The sequence below is a fragment of the Nerophis lumbriciformis genome, linkage group LG32, assembly GCF_033978685.3.
Source record: "Nerophis lumbriciformis linkage group LG32, RoL_Nlum_v2.1, whole genome shotgun sequence".
NCBI lineage: Eukaryota > Metazoa > Chordata > Actinopteri > Syngnathiformes > Syngnathidae > Nerophis > Nerophis lumbriciformis.
In genome coordinates this window covers 4,741,506-4,758,260 of record NC_084579.2, presented here as the reverse complement: position 1 = coordinate 4,758,260, position 16,755 = coordinate 4,741,506, and the positions used below count along the sequence as shown (strand labels likewise).

Here is a 16,755-nt window from a genome sequence, read left to right as displayed (position 1 = left end):
TTTCATGAGGGGTTCCCTCAATCATCAGGAGATTTCTCCTGATGATTGAGGGAACCCCTCATGAAACAGGCCTGTAGAGATGAAGTAGTCTTGTGATTTTTTCCCACACATACATACATATATATATATATATATATATATATATATATATATATATATATATATATATATATATATATATATATATATATATATATATGTATATATATATATATATATATATAATAAAATAATTATCTATATAGCTAGAATTCACTGAAAGTCAAGTATTTCTTATATATATATATATATATATATATATATATATATATATATATATATATGAAATACTTGACTTGGTGAATTCTAGCTGTAAATATACTCCTCCCCTCTTAGCCACGCCCCAACCACGCCCCCGCCCCACCCCGACCACGCCCCCCACCTCCCGAAATCGGAGGTCTCAAGGTTGGCAAGTATGGTAAAACACAGTCCAATATTTCTTCAAACACAACCCAAATTGTATTTATTTATTTTAAACTCAACACAATTGAAGCATGTTTTATAAAGAAAGGTTTATAAAATAAAACAAATAAAAAAACAAAAACAAACAAACAATTGAAGCATGTTGTGTTGTCGCTTGGTGATGACGTAGCAGGAAGTCTACCGGCGCCGTCGGGATGTTTTAGTTGAGGAGAAAAGATAACTTTATTCATGAAACTATCCGCCGCGCTTGACAGGAACCACTTGGAGGTGAGTTGGAAAAATAAATATATTAACATTTATGTTGTGTTTCTTACGTTCGTGTTATTTGTCACGCTTCAAGCTCGGTGCTAGCCTGTTAGCTAACAGTTAGCATCTAAACAACAGCCCGCTGTTTACAATTAGCGAACTACGAACAAATAAATACAGCAGCAACTACAAAGTGACACTTTCACAAGGCAGTAACTTCTGTTTTTGTTTTGACCCTATACTTCTGAAACATCAGGAGTTTAGATGCATCCTTTTGGTGTTTGACAGCTGCTGATTGTCATGACGTCACCAATGTGCTGCAACCTGCTCTTTCTGCTTTTAATACCTAAACAATACAAGTTTTCACCCTAGGTATGGTTCGCTTCCAGTGCCTGTTGGCGGTCTGCGTGCATGCAGGTGAAGCATTAAGGGGATTAAAGGTGTAAACATGTGTGAGCATCATCAGTAGTGCACCTGTACTTGCAGCAAATGACAAGTTGTGTTCTGTGATGACACACTGGATGCTGCTCAAAGCTTTTCCTACTGCTTCACAAGTGCTAATTTGCAAAAATAAATAAATAAAATGACGTAAGGAGCTTTCTGGAATGTCTTAGATACCACCAATGGAAGATCACAGTGCTTTAGTTGCAAGGATACATTTGACCTGGCAGCTCTCCACCCTCAAATCGTGCCCCCATGATCACACACACACACACACACACACACACACACACACACACACACACACACACACACACACACACACACACACACACACACACACACACACACACACACACACACCATACTTGCCAACCTTGAGACCTACGATTTCGGGAGGTGGGGGGGTGGGGGCGTGGTCGGGGGTGGGGCGGGGGGCGTGGTCGGTGGCGTGGTTTATATATATATATATATATATATATATATATATATATATATATATATATATAAGAAATACTTGCTTTCAGTGAATTCTAGCTATATATATATATATATATATTTTTTTTTTATTACATATATATATATATATATATATATATATATGTATATATAAATAAATAAAAGAAATACTTGAATTTCAGTGTTCATTTATTTACACATATACACACACACATAACACTCATCTAGTCATTGTTGAGTTAAGGGTTGAATTGTCCATCCTTGTTCTATTCTCTGTCACTATTTCAGAACACACACATTATACAAATATACATAATAAAATCAATAAGAAAACGGGAGCTCTAATTTGGGAGTCTGAATTAGGATCAGAAGTTCCTATATAAACATTGCGCACTCACGTCGCCTTTTTGTATTGATTACTGCAGCTGTGCACTGGATTCATTCACAAATACAAACTACAACTCACAAGCACTTTAGAGTTAGGCTCCACCATCAGAATGTGTACTTAAACTTATAAAGATCACATTTAAAATTATTCAGTGAGTTGATTCACCAAAACTAACCTGTTATACAGGAGGAAAAAGCACACAGGACGTTTCAATTGTTCACAGACTGGTCGTGCTCATCAGAATGACAAGACACTTCCGGTCTGCAGGTGATAGCATTCAATTGGGAAGAAACGCCCTACTGCCCCCTACTGACCAATGTGAATACTGATCAATGTGGAATGACAGCTCCAAAAACGAATTCAAACCACAAAATAAAATAAATAAATCAACACAAAAATGTGACACATTATGGGTGGGTCACTTATGCATGTACAGTAGATGGCAGTATTGTCCTATTTAAAAGTGTCACAACATTGCTGTTTACGGCAATGTTGTGAACAGGCTGTCAACACGTCACTCAGGTCCGCATGGAGCTGGAGGGGGCGTGGCCTCCAGCTCCGCCTGAATTGCGGGAGATTTTCGGGAGAAAATTTGTCCTGGGAGGTTTTCGGGAGAGGCGCTGAATTTCGGGAGTCTCCCGGAAAATCCGGGAGGGTTGGCAAGTATGCCAAATAAACGATACAAAACGAAGAGGAGCGTCTGGAGTTTTATGTGTTGTTGCCGCAGCAAGCGGGAGCAGGAGAAAGTAGAGGAGCGTCAAGCTAAGGCTTCATTAGGAAACTACACTCCAGTTGAGGGTTCCTCTGTTCTGATGTTCGCCACCATCACATGTATTCATTTGTTCAATGATGTGCAGATCCAGTACCATTTTATCTGCAGTGCTGTCACATGACTATGGAAGTAGAATTGTCTTACATCAACTTATATATATATCAATATGATATTAATACATATGCATATATTAATAAATATACAAATACAAATGTGATATACAAATAAATCAATAATTTGTATAAATAAATGCATATTTGTGAATATATTTTTGAGATTTGAAAACATATACGTATAAAATTTATAAATAAAAAAATGTGACATACAAATAAATCAAGAATTTGTATAAATAAACGTGTATTTTTAAATATTTTTTTGAAATTTTAATATAAATATGCTTGATTTTGTATTTGTATTGAATTTGCATATGTGGATCGCTTCTTTTGCTTTTGTGTCGATTAGACATTCCTCCCACAAACCAGATGCACAAATCAATGTGACCGACACACTCCCCTGAACAACCAGCAGAGGGCACTGCAGCCAGAGCGGTCTGGGTCACAGACATGGTCAGACACTGGCGAGCCAATCAGAGGCACACTAGGGAGGGTCATATGATGATTGATATATGATGATGATTTGACACACATTGCACTGATAAGAGATCAATATCTACATCGGTACAAGGTCATTAAACGGCATTGATACAATAAAATAAGCAGCTAGCACAGTCTTTCAGATTAACTGGATGAATTAGCATTAGCTAATACAACGCCAACGTTAGCAAGCTCAGGCCCGTTGTGCGTTCTCTCTGTAAAGACGTGGATTGTTTTTGTGCAGAGAATGCTCTGTGACTCAGACCGCTCTGGCTGCAGTGCCCTCTGCTGGTTGTTCAGGGGAGTGTGTAACTCCACATTGATTTGTGCATCTGGTTTGTGGGAGGAATGTCTCATCGACACAAAAGCAAAAAAAGCGATCCACATATGCAAATTCAATCCAAATACAAAATCAAGCATATTTATATTCAAATCTCAAAAATATATTTACAAATACACGTTTATTTATACAAATTCTTGATTTATTTGTATGTCACATTTTTATATTTATACATTTTATTTGTATATATTTTCAAATCTCAAAAATATATTTACAAATACGCGTTTATTTATACAAATTATTTATTTGTTTATCACATTTGTATCTGTATATTTATTATTATATGCATATGTATTAATATCATGTTGATGTGAGCCAATTCTACTTCCATACATGACATAGTATATTAACATAGAATACGAATGATCTCGTCTCAAATGTTTTTTTTAACTGCAGTGATGCAATCATCAGTGCGACAGATCTCCGTCTCCTCAGAGCTAGGCTCCTCCTACTTCCTGCGGGTGGACCGGGATGAGCGGGGTTTGGCGTCAGGCTTCCAGCTGCTGCTGACTGATGGACAAGATGCTTGGAGAGGAGAAGGTAAAACTGTTAGACTCTCCTCCATGCACTGGCTACATGTTTCACCTGTGGGACCCCCCACACGACCTGTGCTCCTTTTAAAGAGGTCGACTCACTGGAAGGTTTATGACAGTTTGAGAAGACGTCTTGTATGTGAAGTATGTTTCGGTAGCTGCAGTTCTACTTGGGTCCTGTAGGTGTTGATAGTGCATGTTTCAAACTTTTGCTGAGTGTCCAAACAAGAAGATGTCATCTACTGTCCTGCGCCACCAAGCTTGCATGGTAGTCTCAATAGACACCAGATGTGCTTCTGATCTTCCCTAACGTTCCACATGTTGCGCTTTCGGCCATGTTCTTTAAGCTGTTAAGCAGCACTTATTAGACTCAGTGTTGTCTTTCCAACCAGTGATCTAAACACGCTGACACACTATTTTGTGTGCACATTCCAGTCGTAAAAAGACTTGCCTGTCTTGGTGTTCCACAGAGTTCAATTCTTCGACCCCAATTCTTCTGATTTCTTTATAATTACTAGGGCTGTGAATCTCAGCAACTGCTGTCGATCTTGAACCCCAGGATGCAGAGATGGCAGGCGTAGCGCAGGAAAACATGACTTTAATGTCGAAAAAAAGGAAATGGGGAAACGGGACAATCATCGAGCCCTGACTGGAGGGCGAGGTAGGCATAAATAGTAGCCTGATTGGCAACTGCAACCGAGTGTGCCAGGCTGCCAATCAGGGACAGGTGAGAGAAACTAGCGCTCAGGGAGACATGCAGGAAGTGGAACTAAAATAAGAGCGCCAACAGGAAATAAACACAAACGTGAATGTGACAGATCGTCACAGTACAAACCCCCAACCCCCCTCCTTTAGGGACGGATTCTAGCCGGAACAAGTACCGACGATGGGCCTGTTGGACGGCCCCGCCAGACATGAAGGTTGTGGCGCCGTGGGACGGCCCGCCGGAGACGAAGATTGCGGCACCGGAGACGAAGATTGCGGCACCGGAGACGAAGATTACGGCGCCGAGGAACGGCTCGCCGGAGACGGAGATGACGGCGCCGAGGGACGGCCCTTCAGAGACGTCCCGTCAGAGACGAGATGACGGCCCGCCGGAGACAGAAATGATGGCGCCGTAGGAAGGCCCGCCGGAGACAAAGATTGCGGTGCCGTGAGACGGCCCGCCGGAGACGGAAATGATAAATTAGATAAAGAGCTCTCATCAATTACTATATTATTTAAAATAAAACTGGTTTTGTTTAATAAAATGCTTCCACATATTTAATAAAGTCAAATACAAATTAAAGCTGCAAGCAGCATTGGTCGGGCCCGCATATTTGGCAGGTGCTAGTCCTAAATGTCCCAATACTTTTGTCAAGTTTTAGTCCCAAGTGTCCCAATACTTTTGTCTACTTTTAGTCTGAAGTGTCCCAAGACTTTTGTCTAGTGTACCTACCTTGTCTGCATTGTGTGGGCACGTTGGTGCTTCCTGCTTTTAAGCAGCCATCTTAAAAAAACAGCAGCGCAGCAGCATCAGCGCAGCGGTTCTTTGAAGGCTCATAAAATCAAAACCGGAGCAGTTAGAAAAATTATTTCTATAACTTTTATTTGGAAGGGTTCAATCTCTCTCCTGTTATTTTGAAGCTGATACGACAAACGCGCTCAGAGGAGATAATGTTTGAAGAGAAGTGACCGGTTTATAAAAAAAATTTGTTTTGAAGGGGAAATTGCAAACTTCCTGTTGATTTTTGCTGGGGGTTGTCAATATATGAAATGTAGGTCTAAGTGAGCCCTACATAGAGGTTTTTGTTTCATGTCTCTCCGACCTTCCCAGTGGGAGTTACTGGCAGTTTTGTCATTTTTTTCTTCCGAGGAGCAGTTTTTTCTGAGCGCAATTTTGAGATTTGGGGTTAGTTTTTTTTTAATAGATCGCAATTTTTGCCAGTACTGATGTGTGTGTTCAGTTTGGTGAGTTTTGAAGCATGTTAAGAGGGTGAAAATACAGCTCAAAGAGGCAAAAGTTACTGTTTTTAGTACTTTTTTGTCTTGAAGGGGGAATTGCCAACTTCCTGTTGATTTTTGCCCGAGAATATACTATTATGAAATCTAGGTCTAAGTCACACCTACATAAAGGTTTTTGTTTCATGTCTCTCCGACCTTCCTAGTGGGAGTTACAGGCAGTCTAGTTTTTTTTTCGTAGGGGGCGCTAGAGCGCAATTTTGAGTTTTGAGGTTTGGTTTTTGATAAAAAGTTTTGCCATATATTACTGATGTGTGTGTAAAATTTGGTGAGTTTTGAAGTATGTTAAGGGGGTCAAATTACAGCGCAAAGTTGCGGAAGAATAATAATAATAAGAAGAAGAAGAAAGAATAAAACCTTACAAATTCAATAGGTCCTTATGTCCAATTGTATAAGGACTCCCTTTGGGAGTCCTTATACAATGGGCCATGCGGGCCCTAATAAGGCATTGGCCCTGTGATGAGGTGGCGACTTGTCCAGGGTGTAGCCCGCCTTCCGCCCGAATGCAGCTGAGATAGGCTCCAGCACCCCCCGCGACCCAAAAGGGACAAGTGGTATAAAATGGATGGATAGATGGACAAATAAGCCAACAAGATACGTTTCCAACACTTCTCTTTTTTCAAATTAAATCTATACAGCAAATATTGGCATCTACATCAACTTTATGATTTGCCTGACTTGTGGGACAGGACAGGTAAAAAAAAGACAATATTTTAGATTTTTTAAATCAATTAAGAATCGTTATGAATAAGAATCATGATTAATCTGAAAATTGCTTTTTTTGACACCCCTAATGATCACTAATCATAAGTACCGTATTTTTCAGAGTATAAGTCGCACCGGAGTATAAGTCGCACTTGCCGAAAATGCATAATAAAAAAGGAAAAAAACATATATAAGTCGCACTGGAGCCCGGCCAAACTATGAAAAAAAAACTGCGACTTATAGTCCGTAAAATACGGTACCTTCTCTGTGTAGATGATGATGATCTTCAGCCTGCTGGACTGTTTCTGGTTGTGTGTTCACGCTCCTGCTTGTCCTCTGCAGTCAGCGAGGCGGTGACGTGCCAGGAGGCAGCCGAGCTGGAGATGCCAGAGGAGAAGTACATCCAGGACCTCCAGCAAGCGCTGACGCAGGCGGAAAGTTTCGACTCTTACCGTTTCAACCTCTCGCCATCTCCGCCCAGTCAGGAAGCAGCCCTCACGCTGACGTACGACAAAGTTCTGAAGGACATCTCGGTGAGATGACCTGATTTTACAGACTGCAATTACCATACCATACCATACCGTACCATACCAACTTTATTTATTATTTATTTATTGTGTAGTCCGTGCCGTAGTGGATAAGCTTCTTCTTTTCCTCTATCTTCTTGTTATGGGACATTCATCCTCCGCTGTTGCCATTTCTAATATAAAGTAGTGTAAAGTTCTTACTTATATCTGCCATGAAAGCACTAAAACATACCGGTGTAGTGAGTTTACATTATTCACCCAAGGAACTTTAGTTATTAGAGAGCTCCGGTCACGGGACACATTTCCGGCGTTGTTGTTGCACTAGTGAGCCACGGATGAGGAGATGCTGCTCCGTTATTGATTGAAGTAAAGTGTGAATGTCATTAAAACAGTTAGCTCCATCTTTTGACACTTCTTCCACTCCCGTCCTTGCACGCTACACCGCTACAACATAGATGACGGGGAGAAGACGCCGCCGAAGGTGAGCCACGTAAATAAGACCGCCCACAAAACAGCACATCCTGAAGCGACTGTCAGAAAGCTACTTGAAGATGATGTGTAAAACATCATCTATGCAGCATTTTGACCAAAGAACCACAATTACATGTTATGTAGACCAGTGTTTTTCAACCTTTTTTGAGCCAAGGCACATTTTTAGTGTTGAAAAAATCCGGAGGCACACGACCAGCAGAAATCATTAAAAAACAAAACTCAGTTGACAGTAAAAAGTCGTTGTTGCAATTGTTGGATATGAATTTAAAGCATAACCAACCATATAGCTCTTGTCTCAAAGTAGGTGTACTGTAACGACATGACTTATTTAGAGTTTTTTTGCTGTTTTCCTGTGTGTAGTGTTTTAGTTCTTGTCTTGCGCTCCTATTTTGGTGGCTTTTTGTCTTTTTTTTTTTGGTATTTTCCTGTAGCAGTTTCATGTCTGCCTTTAAGCGATATTTCCCGCATCTACTTTGTTTTAGCAATCAAGAATATTACAGTTGTTTGTATCCGTCTTTGTGGGGACATTGTTGATTGTCATGTCATGTTCGGATGTACATTGCCTTTGCTCCACAGTAAGTCTTTGCTGTCGTCCAGCATTCTGTTTTTGTTTACTTTGTAGCCAGTTCAGTTTTAGTTTGGTTCTGCATAGCCTTTGTTGCGTTTTGGACCAGTTGTTCCTCCCAGGGAATTCAAGTCCCAATTCGCTCCCAAGCTCTTTACGACACTTAAAGCTGAGTTGAAAAACCACCAGAGACAGAATAGGTATTTTGTTGTATATTCTCAAAGCTTTGCCAATATACATTTTGAGACCAGTCTAACCCTAGAACATTCTATTGCGCCTCCCAAAATGGTCTGTCTTCCCGATCCCACCACCCTCTCTCTCGTCCCATCTCTGTAGACAAAACAAATGCTAGTCAAAACACATTCCAAAGAACTCAAGGTTAACACACACAGTATACTTGCTGACAGAGCATCAAGAGAAGAAATGGAAAACACGAGCTGTTTTCAAATATGACTAAGAAATGAAAGAAGTACAACTTAAATTCGGATATATGTAAATATCTGCCTCGGATGTACATTGCCTTTGCTCCACAGTAAGTCTTTGCTGTCGTCCAGCATTCTGTTTTTGTTTACTTTGTAGCCAGTTCAGTTTTAGTTTGGTTCTGCATAGCCTTCCCTAAGCTTCAATGCCTTTTCTTCGGGGCACTCACCTTTTGTTTATTTTTGGTTTAAGCATTAGACACCTTTTTACCTGCACACTGCCTCCCGCTGTTTCCGACATCTACAAAGCAATTAGCTACTGGCCGCCACCTACTGATATGGAAGAGTATTACACGGTTACTCTGCCGAGCTCTAGAGAGCAAAGACACTCAACAACAACACATCATTTGCAGACTATAATTACTGCTTTGCAAAAAATATTTTTAACCCAAATAGGTGAAATTAGATAATCTCTCACGGCACACCAGACTGTATCTCAAGGCACACTAGTGAAAAACACTGATGTAGACCACAAGGAAGTCTTTTACATTTAGAAAAAAAAATTATAACATGACTCCTTTAATGCGCCCTATAATGAAAATAAACCTGACTAGACCCGCTCATCGGCAGTGCGCCTTATTATCCGGTGTGCCTTATGGTCCAGAAAATATGGTAATATACACCTCTAAAATGCACTATTAGGGACACATGGCCAATAATGAGTTGTTAAGTGAATGACATGTGTGACCATGACGATCAAAAGCAAACATTATTTTATTTGCAGGCTGAATAAAGTGCTTATTTTTTGTTGCCAGGAAACATAAAACAGTTTAGATGTCATTAAATTGTGCAAGAGGCTGATGATGATGAAGTTGATCAACTTGATGAATGCTGCGCATGTGACCCACTTCCTCCATGAATCAGAGTAACTTCATTCATCATTCTGTTGTAACTCAGTCGTTACAACAGAATGGAAACCTCGGTGTGTGTCTTCTTAAAAAATAGAGAGTGGGAGTTTGCAGAAGTGTGCCCGAGCAGGGGTGTGGAACACGCTTACACTGAGGGCCACATTGCAGTTATGGCTGCCCTAAGAGGGCCGCTTGTAACCGTACATCATTTATGAATATAAATAAATACGAATTCACCTCATGATATTATACAATTAATTGCTATGCATTTGATTATTATATTTGTATTACATACACTGTCAAAAAAACTGGCAGCTGAGTCGCCACAACATTTACGATGGTTTTTACAGCATATTACTAGAGATGTCCGATAATGACTTTTTTGCCGATATCCGATCTTCCGATATTGTCCAACTCTTAATTACCGATTCCGATATCAACCGATAACGATATATCATACCTGCCAACTACTCCGGTTTTCCTGTAATTAGTACGGTTTTCATCAACCTATTCCGGGTTATGGTTGCAGTGATAAAAAATACGTTTTTTCATTAATTAAATTTTTTTTTTTTTTTTTAAAGTTTTATTCACGAAATCGCGTAACAACAATGACAATCGACACTGCTTCCTGTAACTTCCTATCGAGCCATTCCGAATGCCATGCGCGAGGCTATTTATAGCACCGCTGCCGAGCACGAGGCACCAGTTGCCATTGTTTCCAAACGAGCGAACGATCATGGAATTAGCCGGAGAAAAATCGCAAACGAGTCTCAAACCGAAAAGAAAACTGCAGTCATTCCGTGAAGAATATTCAAAAGCCTATCCGGGAATAATTATCCGTTCCTAAAAGGGTGAAAACTACGCGAATTGCACCTTGTGCAGACAAGATTTTTCGATCAGACACGGAGGAATTAGCGATGTAAAAGACCACGTTGGGACAAAAAAACACAAGTCTAATGCCGTTGCTAGCGATACAAGTGGAAAGCTTTCAACGTTTTTCGTCGCCCAAACAGATTCTTTGGATGTGATAAATGCCGAAGTTTTATTTACGAAGGCAATAATTGAGCATGGACTTCCAATCGCACTGGCTGATCACATGGGACAGTTAAATGTTTGTAATGAAACCTTTAAAAATCATTACGCGGTGATCGCGGTCCCAAAAATAAACTTTTCTTGCATGATAATGTCCAGAAAAATTCGCTTTATATTACTATAGAGTCCTTTTAACGAATGAGTTTGATGGTTTATCACAAACCTTAAATGAAAGAAGTCCTTTGTTCTCCTGCACCATGCATGCACTTTGGCCTTGCTTCGTGTTTGGTGCGCAATCCTGTCGGCTGTATTTCACAGCACGACATACTGTTAAAAGTGTTTATACTATTTATGCTTTCAAGTCCAAGTTGAAGAAATCTTGTTAAATGTTGACAGCATAACTACCAAAATACAGAAGTATGTCCTTAATATTTTTGCAGTGCTATTTCTGTTGAAAAGTTCAAATGATTACATTAGAGATGTGATGTGCCACTTTTCAAGTGTCTGATGGCTTAAATTAATTTTCATTAATTTTTCATATTTTGAATTCTTTTGAAAGGCTTACAAAAAAACTACATTTGAATTGTAATTCCATGCTATTGACAGGACTATTAATTTTAATGAAGTTAGCTTACCATGTTTACAGTATGATCATTGTGATAGAAATGTGAATTTTAGGCACAGAATATTTTTTACAATTGAACAAGGCAGTAGATTATACAAGCTTGGACAGAAAGTTGTTAATGACACCAATTTTTTTTAATGGAATTGTTTAGTACTGTTTTACCATTTGTTTACTGTAAAAAGTGTTTATACTTTCAATTAACAAATTGAAGTCTTGTGAAAGGTTGACAGGATAACTGGCATTAACTGTCAAAATAATTTCAAACTATTGAAGTTAGCTTACAGAATAAACATGTCAATCAACCCATATGATTTTTGCTGTAATATTTTTGTTTTGAAAAGTCACTGTGACTGATAGAAAAGTGATGGTTTTAGCAACATTTTAACCTGTCTGAATGCTAATAATCATTTTGCGTCGGGGGGCGAAGCCTGAACCCCCCACCAGGGCTTTGTCCTGGACCTACAGGGGCCTGCGGCCCCTGGACCCTGGCTACTAAGTTTTTCTGATTTCAAAAGTTGGCAGGTATGATATATACAGTCGTGGAATCAACACATTATTTAGGCCTAATTTTGTTGCGATGCCCCGCTGGATGCATTAAACAATGTAACAAGGTTTTCCAAAACAAATCAACTCAAGTTATGGAAAAAAATGCCAACATGGCACTGCCATATTTATTATTGAAGTCACAAAGTGCATTATTTTTTTTAACATGCCTCAAAACAGCAGCTTGGAATTTGGGACATGCTCTCCCTAAGAGAGCATGAGGAGGTTGAGGTGGGCGGGGTTGAGGTGTGTGTGTGTGTGTGGAGGGGGGGGTGTATATTGTAGCATCCCGGAAGAGTTAGTGCTGCAAGGGGTTCTGGGCACTTGTTATGTTGTGTTACGGTGCGGATGCTCTCCTGAAATGTGTTTATCATTCTTGTTTGGTGTGGGTTCACAGTGTGGCGCATATTTGTAACAGTGTTAAACTTGTTTATACGGCCACCCTCAGTGTGACCTGTATGGCTGTTGACCAAGTATGCCTTGCATTCACTTGTGTGTGTGTGAAAAGCCGTAGATATTATGTGACTGGGCTGGCACGCAAAGGAAGTGCCTTTAAGGTTTATTGGCGCTCTGTACTTCTCCCTACGTCCGTGTACACAGTGGCGTTTTAAAAAGTCATAAATTATCGATAATTTCCGATATTACATTTTAAAGCATTTATCGGCCGATAATATCGGCAGTCCGATATTATCGGCCATCCCTACATATTACTGTAAATGGATAAACGGTACTATAGTTTTTTTTTTTACTATAAAATCCTGGCAACTGAGCTGACAGTTTTTTTTACTGTAAAATCTATTGTCATGTCTACAGTGCACAATTTGATGAACAACTTGCTTTGATATAACTCAAGCAGATATTTATTTTGTTTTAATTTTGAAAAGTTTGAAATTAATTATAGTATCATATAGGGATGTCCCGATCCAGGTTTTGGCACTTCCGATCCGATACCGATATTGTTTTTGCATTTCCGATCCGATACCGATACTGACCGATACTGGCCTATCCGAGCATGTATTAAAGTTTAAAGTTATTTAGCCTACTTAGTTGTCAGAATCATGTTGAAAAGGGTTTTAGTACTCTTGATAACAACTAGCCAGCTGAATTAGGGGAGTTTGAATAATACACAATGGTTGGTAACAAGAAACTGACCTGTTTATTCAAGGATAAACACAAAATAGACAAAATTATACATGACAAACAGAAATGGCATCATTGAACTAGGGCTGGGCGATATGGCCTTTTTTTAATATTGCGATATTTTAAGGCCATATTGCGATACACGATATATATCTCGATATTTTGCCTTAGCCTTGAATGAACACTTGATGCATATAATCACAGCAGTATGATGATTCTATGTGTTTTGATTGATTGATTGAGACTTTTATTAGTAGGTTGCACAGTGAAGTACATATTCCGTACAATTGACCACTAAATGGCAACACCCCAATACGTTTTTCAACTTGTTTAAGTCGGGGTCCACTTAAATTGATTCATGATACAGATATATACTATCAGATATATACTATCATCATAATACAGTCATCACACAAGATAATCACATTGAATTATTTACATTATTTATAATCCAGGGTGTGGAGGGGGGCGCCGGATGTAAGTGTCAAAAAGACAGCCAAAAGAGTTTGATATGAGAATAAATCTAAAGTTAAAATATAGGGTAGAAATGCACCCATTTGCAGGAAATGTAGTCTTGATTTTCAACATTTTCTTTCAAGGCTTGTATGTCTACATTAAAACATTCTTCTTCATACTGCATTAATATATGCTACTTTTAAACTTTCATGCAGACAAGGAAATCACAACTAAAAAAATCACTAATTTTTTCATACGGTGTTGATGTGGAAATGTTTGCCTCAGCATTTTGATGGTGTGGACATGTGGCACTGAATGGAGATAAGCATCTTGACAGACGTCACAATATTTGAACAATGATGACGAAAACTGTTTTCTGTCGTGTCAGTGTGTTGAAAATTGTTATGCGCTTATTTTTTTATTTGATTTTGTGCGTGGCATAGATTTGCTATGCGCAGAGGACGCTTAAACAGTGCGCAATTGCACAGGCGAGCACCTTAGAGGGAGCGTTGCTCGCACGGCTGCGCTAGCATCACAGCTAACGTTAGCCATGCCGCTACCTCTCTGCTCGGGGAGGACGTATACGTATGTGACGTATGACATGACAGTATGTGACGTATGTCGTGACAGTATGTGACGTGTGTAAGAAGGTGCGCTGCTGTCTGTGAGAGGGAGACACAGGAAAGAGTGAGAAGAGCCTGTCGTGTAATGCCAGCAGCTAAAAGCAACTGCGTGAGAATTCACAGACATGTGGATGTGTTGAAGGTGTGCTGGAAAATGCGGAACGGAAATTACGGAGCAGCAGAAAAGTGGAATGTATTATTTAAATCGGTGCGTTGGAAAACACGGACCGGAGTTTTTTTTAAACTGGATCTGGATCGGCATTTTCCCATGCTTTGCCGATACGCAATTTTTGGCAAATATCGGCAGCCGATCCGATCCAAATATCGGATCGGGACATCCCTAGTATTATATTTGTTGCATTATTAGTTAATAAACTTGAAATATACTCAATAGCATGCAATACGTGTATTTCTGTCTGTCACCTTGAAAAAATGACAGGGCTTTCGCGAGCCGCTTTAAATGATGTTTGACACCTGTGGCCTAGAGTCTCTTGCTCAACAACAACAACAAGTTCCTCGAGTTAGCCCATGAAAGACCCCCACCCTAATGACTGCACTTGTCTCACTTTGACAACCTTCACAGGTGTAACCGTGTGTCTTTAGTTCAGCTTGCATTACACTCTCATCTTCCGCAATTTTTTTAAATGTCACATGAACAACATGTCTCACTGGTCTTCTGGTTCCCGTGGTCCAGTTCAGGTTGGGCTCGGTCGCGCTGAGCCCGGTCCCAGACCCAGCGGAAGCTGTGAGAGGAATGCTGACCCACAGTCTGGAGAGAGGATCCGCTCTGAAGCACCAAAACCAGGACCTGGACGAGCAGAACCGACGACTGACAACAGAACATCAACGCATCGCTGCAGAGTAAAGACATCTTTTCTTTTGACTTTCTTGTCACTGCAGGACGCCAGTTGGACTATGACAGGGGTCGGCAACCTTTACCAGTCAAAGAGCCATTTTGACCAGTTTCGCAAATTATAGAAAACAATGGGAGCCGCAAGATTTTTTTGAAATTTTAAATGAAATAACACTGCATAAAAAGTTTTCTTTTTTCTTTGTGCTATGTATAAACTAAGGGTCTCAGACACGCTGCCTACACCTTTAAATGGAATTTGAAAGCTGGTGCGGCACGCGGGTTTTAATGAATGGCGCTTGTCAGCGTCATGCGTGCCGTGATGGTACGGCATATAGCAACCACTACAACCAGCGTGCCTGATCAGTCACACGTTGTATGGTGTTTCCGCTTGCTCACGTAGGTGACAGCAAGGCATACTTGGTCAACAACCACACAGGTTACACTGACGGTGACGGTATAAAAAAAACTATAACGCTCTTACTAATCATGCGCCACACTGTGAACCCACACCAAACAAGAATGACAAACACATTTCGGGAGAACATCTGCACCTTAACACAACATAAACACAACAGGACAAATACCCAGAATCCCATGCAGCCCTAACTCTTCCGGGATACATTATACACCCCCGCTACCAAACCCCACCCACCTCAACCGACGCACAGAGGGGTGGGGGGGGGGGGGGGGGGGGGGGGGGGGGGGGTGATGTGTGAGGGAGCAGGGTTGGGGTGGGGGCGGGGTTTTGTGGTAGCAGGGGTGTATAATGTAGCCCGGAAGAGTCAGGGCTGCATGGGATTCTGGGTGTTTGTTCTGTTGTGTTTATGTTGTGTTAAGGTGCAGATTGTAGAGAGCGCCAAATGTTGTACCATCATGGCACGCCCTTATTATAGCTGTAAGGGTGAATATTAATCCCGGGAGTTTTCTGCGAGAGGCACTGAAATACGGAAGTCTCACGGGAAAATTGGGGGGTTCAGCAAGTAAGCTGATGAGCCGCATCAGAGTGATCAAAGAGCCGCATGCGGCTCCGGAGCCGCGGGTTGCCGACCCCTGGACTATGAAGACATGATCAAATCTGTGACATCAGTGTAAAAACCGCAAGTTTTGCTTCCTCTTTACCTTGTTAGCACATGTATTAGAACGCTGGCGTAACCAGGATGTCCCCTTTGACGTGTTTGGTCCAGGTCATTGACCTCAAGTGAAAGGAGTCAAAGTTGAAGTTCGGGCAAGAACACTAAAGCAAAGAATGTTTTTCATATTTAATGATGTCGTTTGTGTTTCAGACTAAAGCACTATGCAGACGAGAAAGACGACTTGGAGGCGGAGCTTTACTCTCGATTTGTCCTGGTCCTGAACGAGAAGAAAGCCAAGATCCGCAGTCTACGCCAAACGATCAAAGAGCTGCAGGAAGAGAGGTACACTGCATTTTTACACATTTTGTTGTGTTACAGCCTTCTTCCAAAATGGAATAAATTCATTTTGGCCCTGAAAATTCTACTACAAATGTTTGCAAATGTATTCAAATTTAAAACTGAGAAATCAAGGTGAGGGAAATAATCGATATTTAGATGCATCGCAACTCAGAATTGGACTATTGTAAAATCGATTAGTAAACGTTAGTAATCAATTATT

At 40.5% G+C, this 16,755-nt stretch overlaps 1 protein-coding gene across 1 annotated transcript in view; it reads left to right on the top strand.

Moving 5' to 3' along the window:
* The first annotated feature begins 603 nt into the window (after positions 1 to 603).
* LOC133574466 (DNA repair protein XRCC4-like) overlaps positions 604 to 16,755 on the top strand; it is a 33,569-nt gene continuing 17,417 nt past the window's right edge. The window contains exons 1-5 of the mRNA XM_061926622.1: positions 604 to 729; positions 4,098 to 4,241; positions 7,283 to 7,473; positions 14,965 to 15,131; positions 16,407 to 16,538. Coding sequence (XP_061782606.1) covers positions 4,100 to 4,241; positions 7,283 to 7,473; positions 14,965 to 15,131; positions 16,407 to 16,538 — 632 coding nt within the window. The 5' untranslated portion in view covers positions 604 to 729; positions 4,098 to 4,099. The remainder of the gene's footprint in view (positions 730 to 4,097; positions 4,242 to 7,282; positions 7,474 to 14,964; positions 15,132 to 16,406; positions 16,539 to 16,755) is intronic.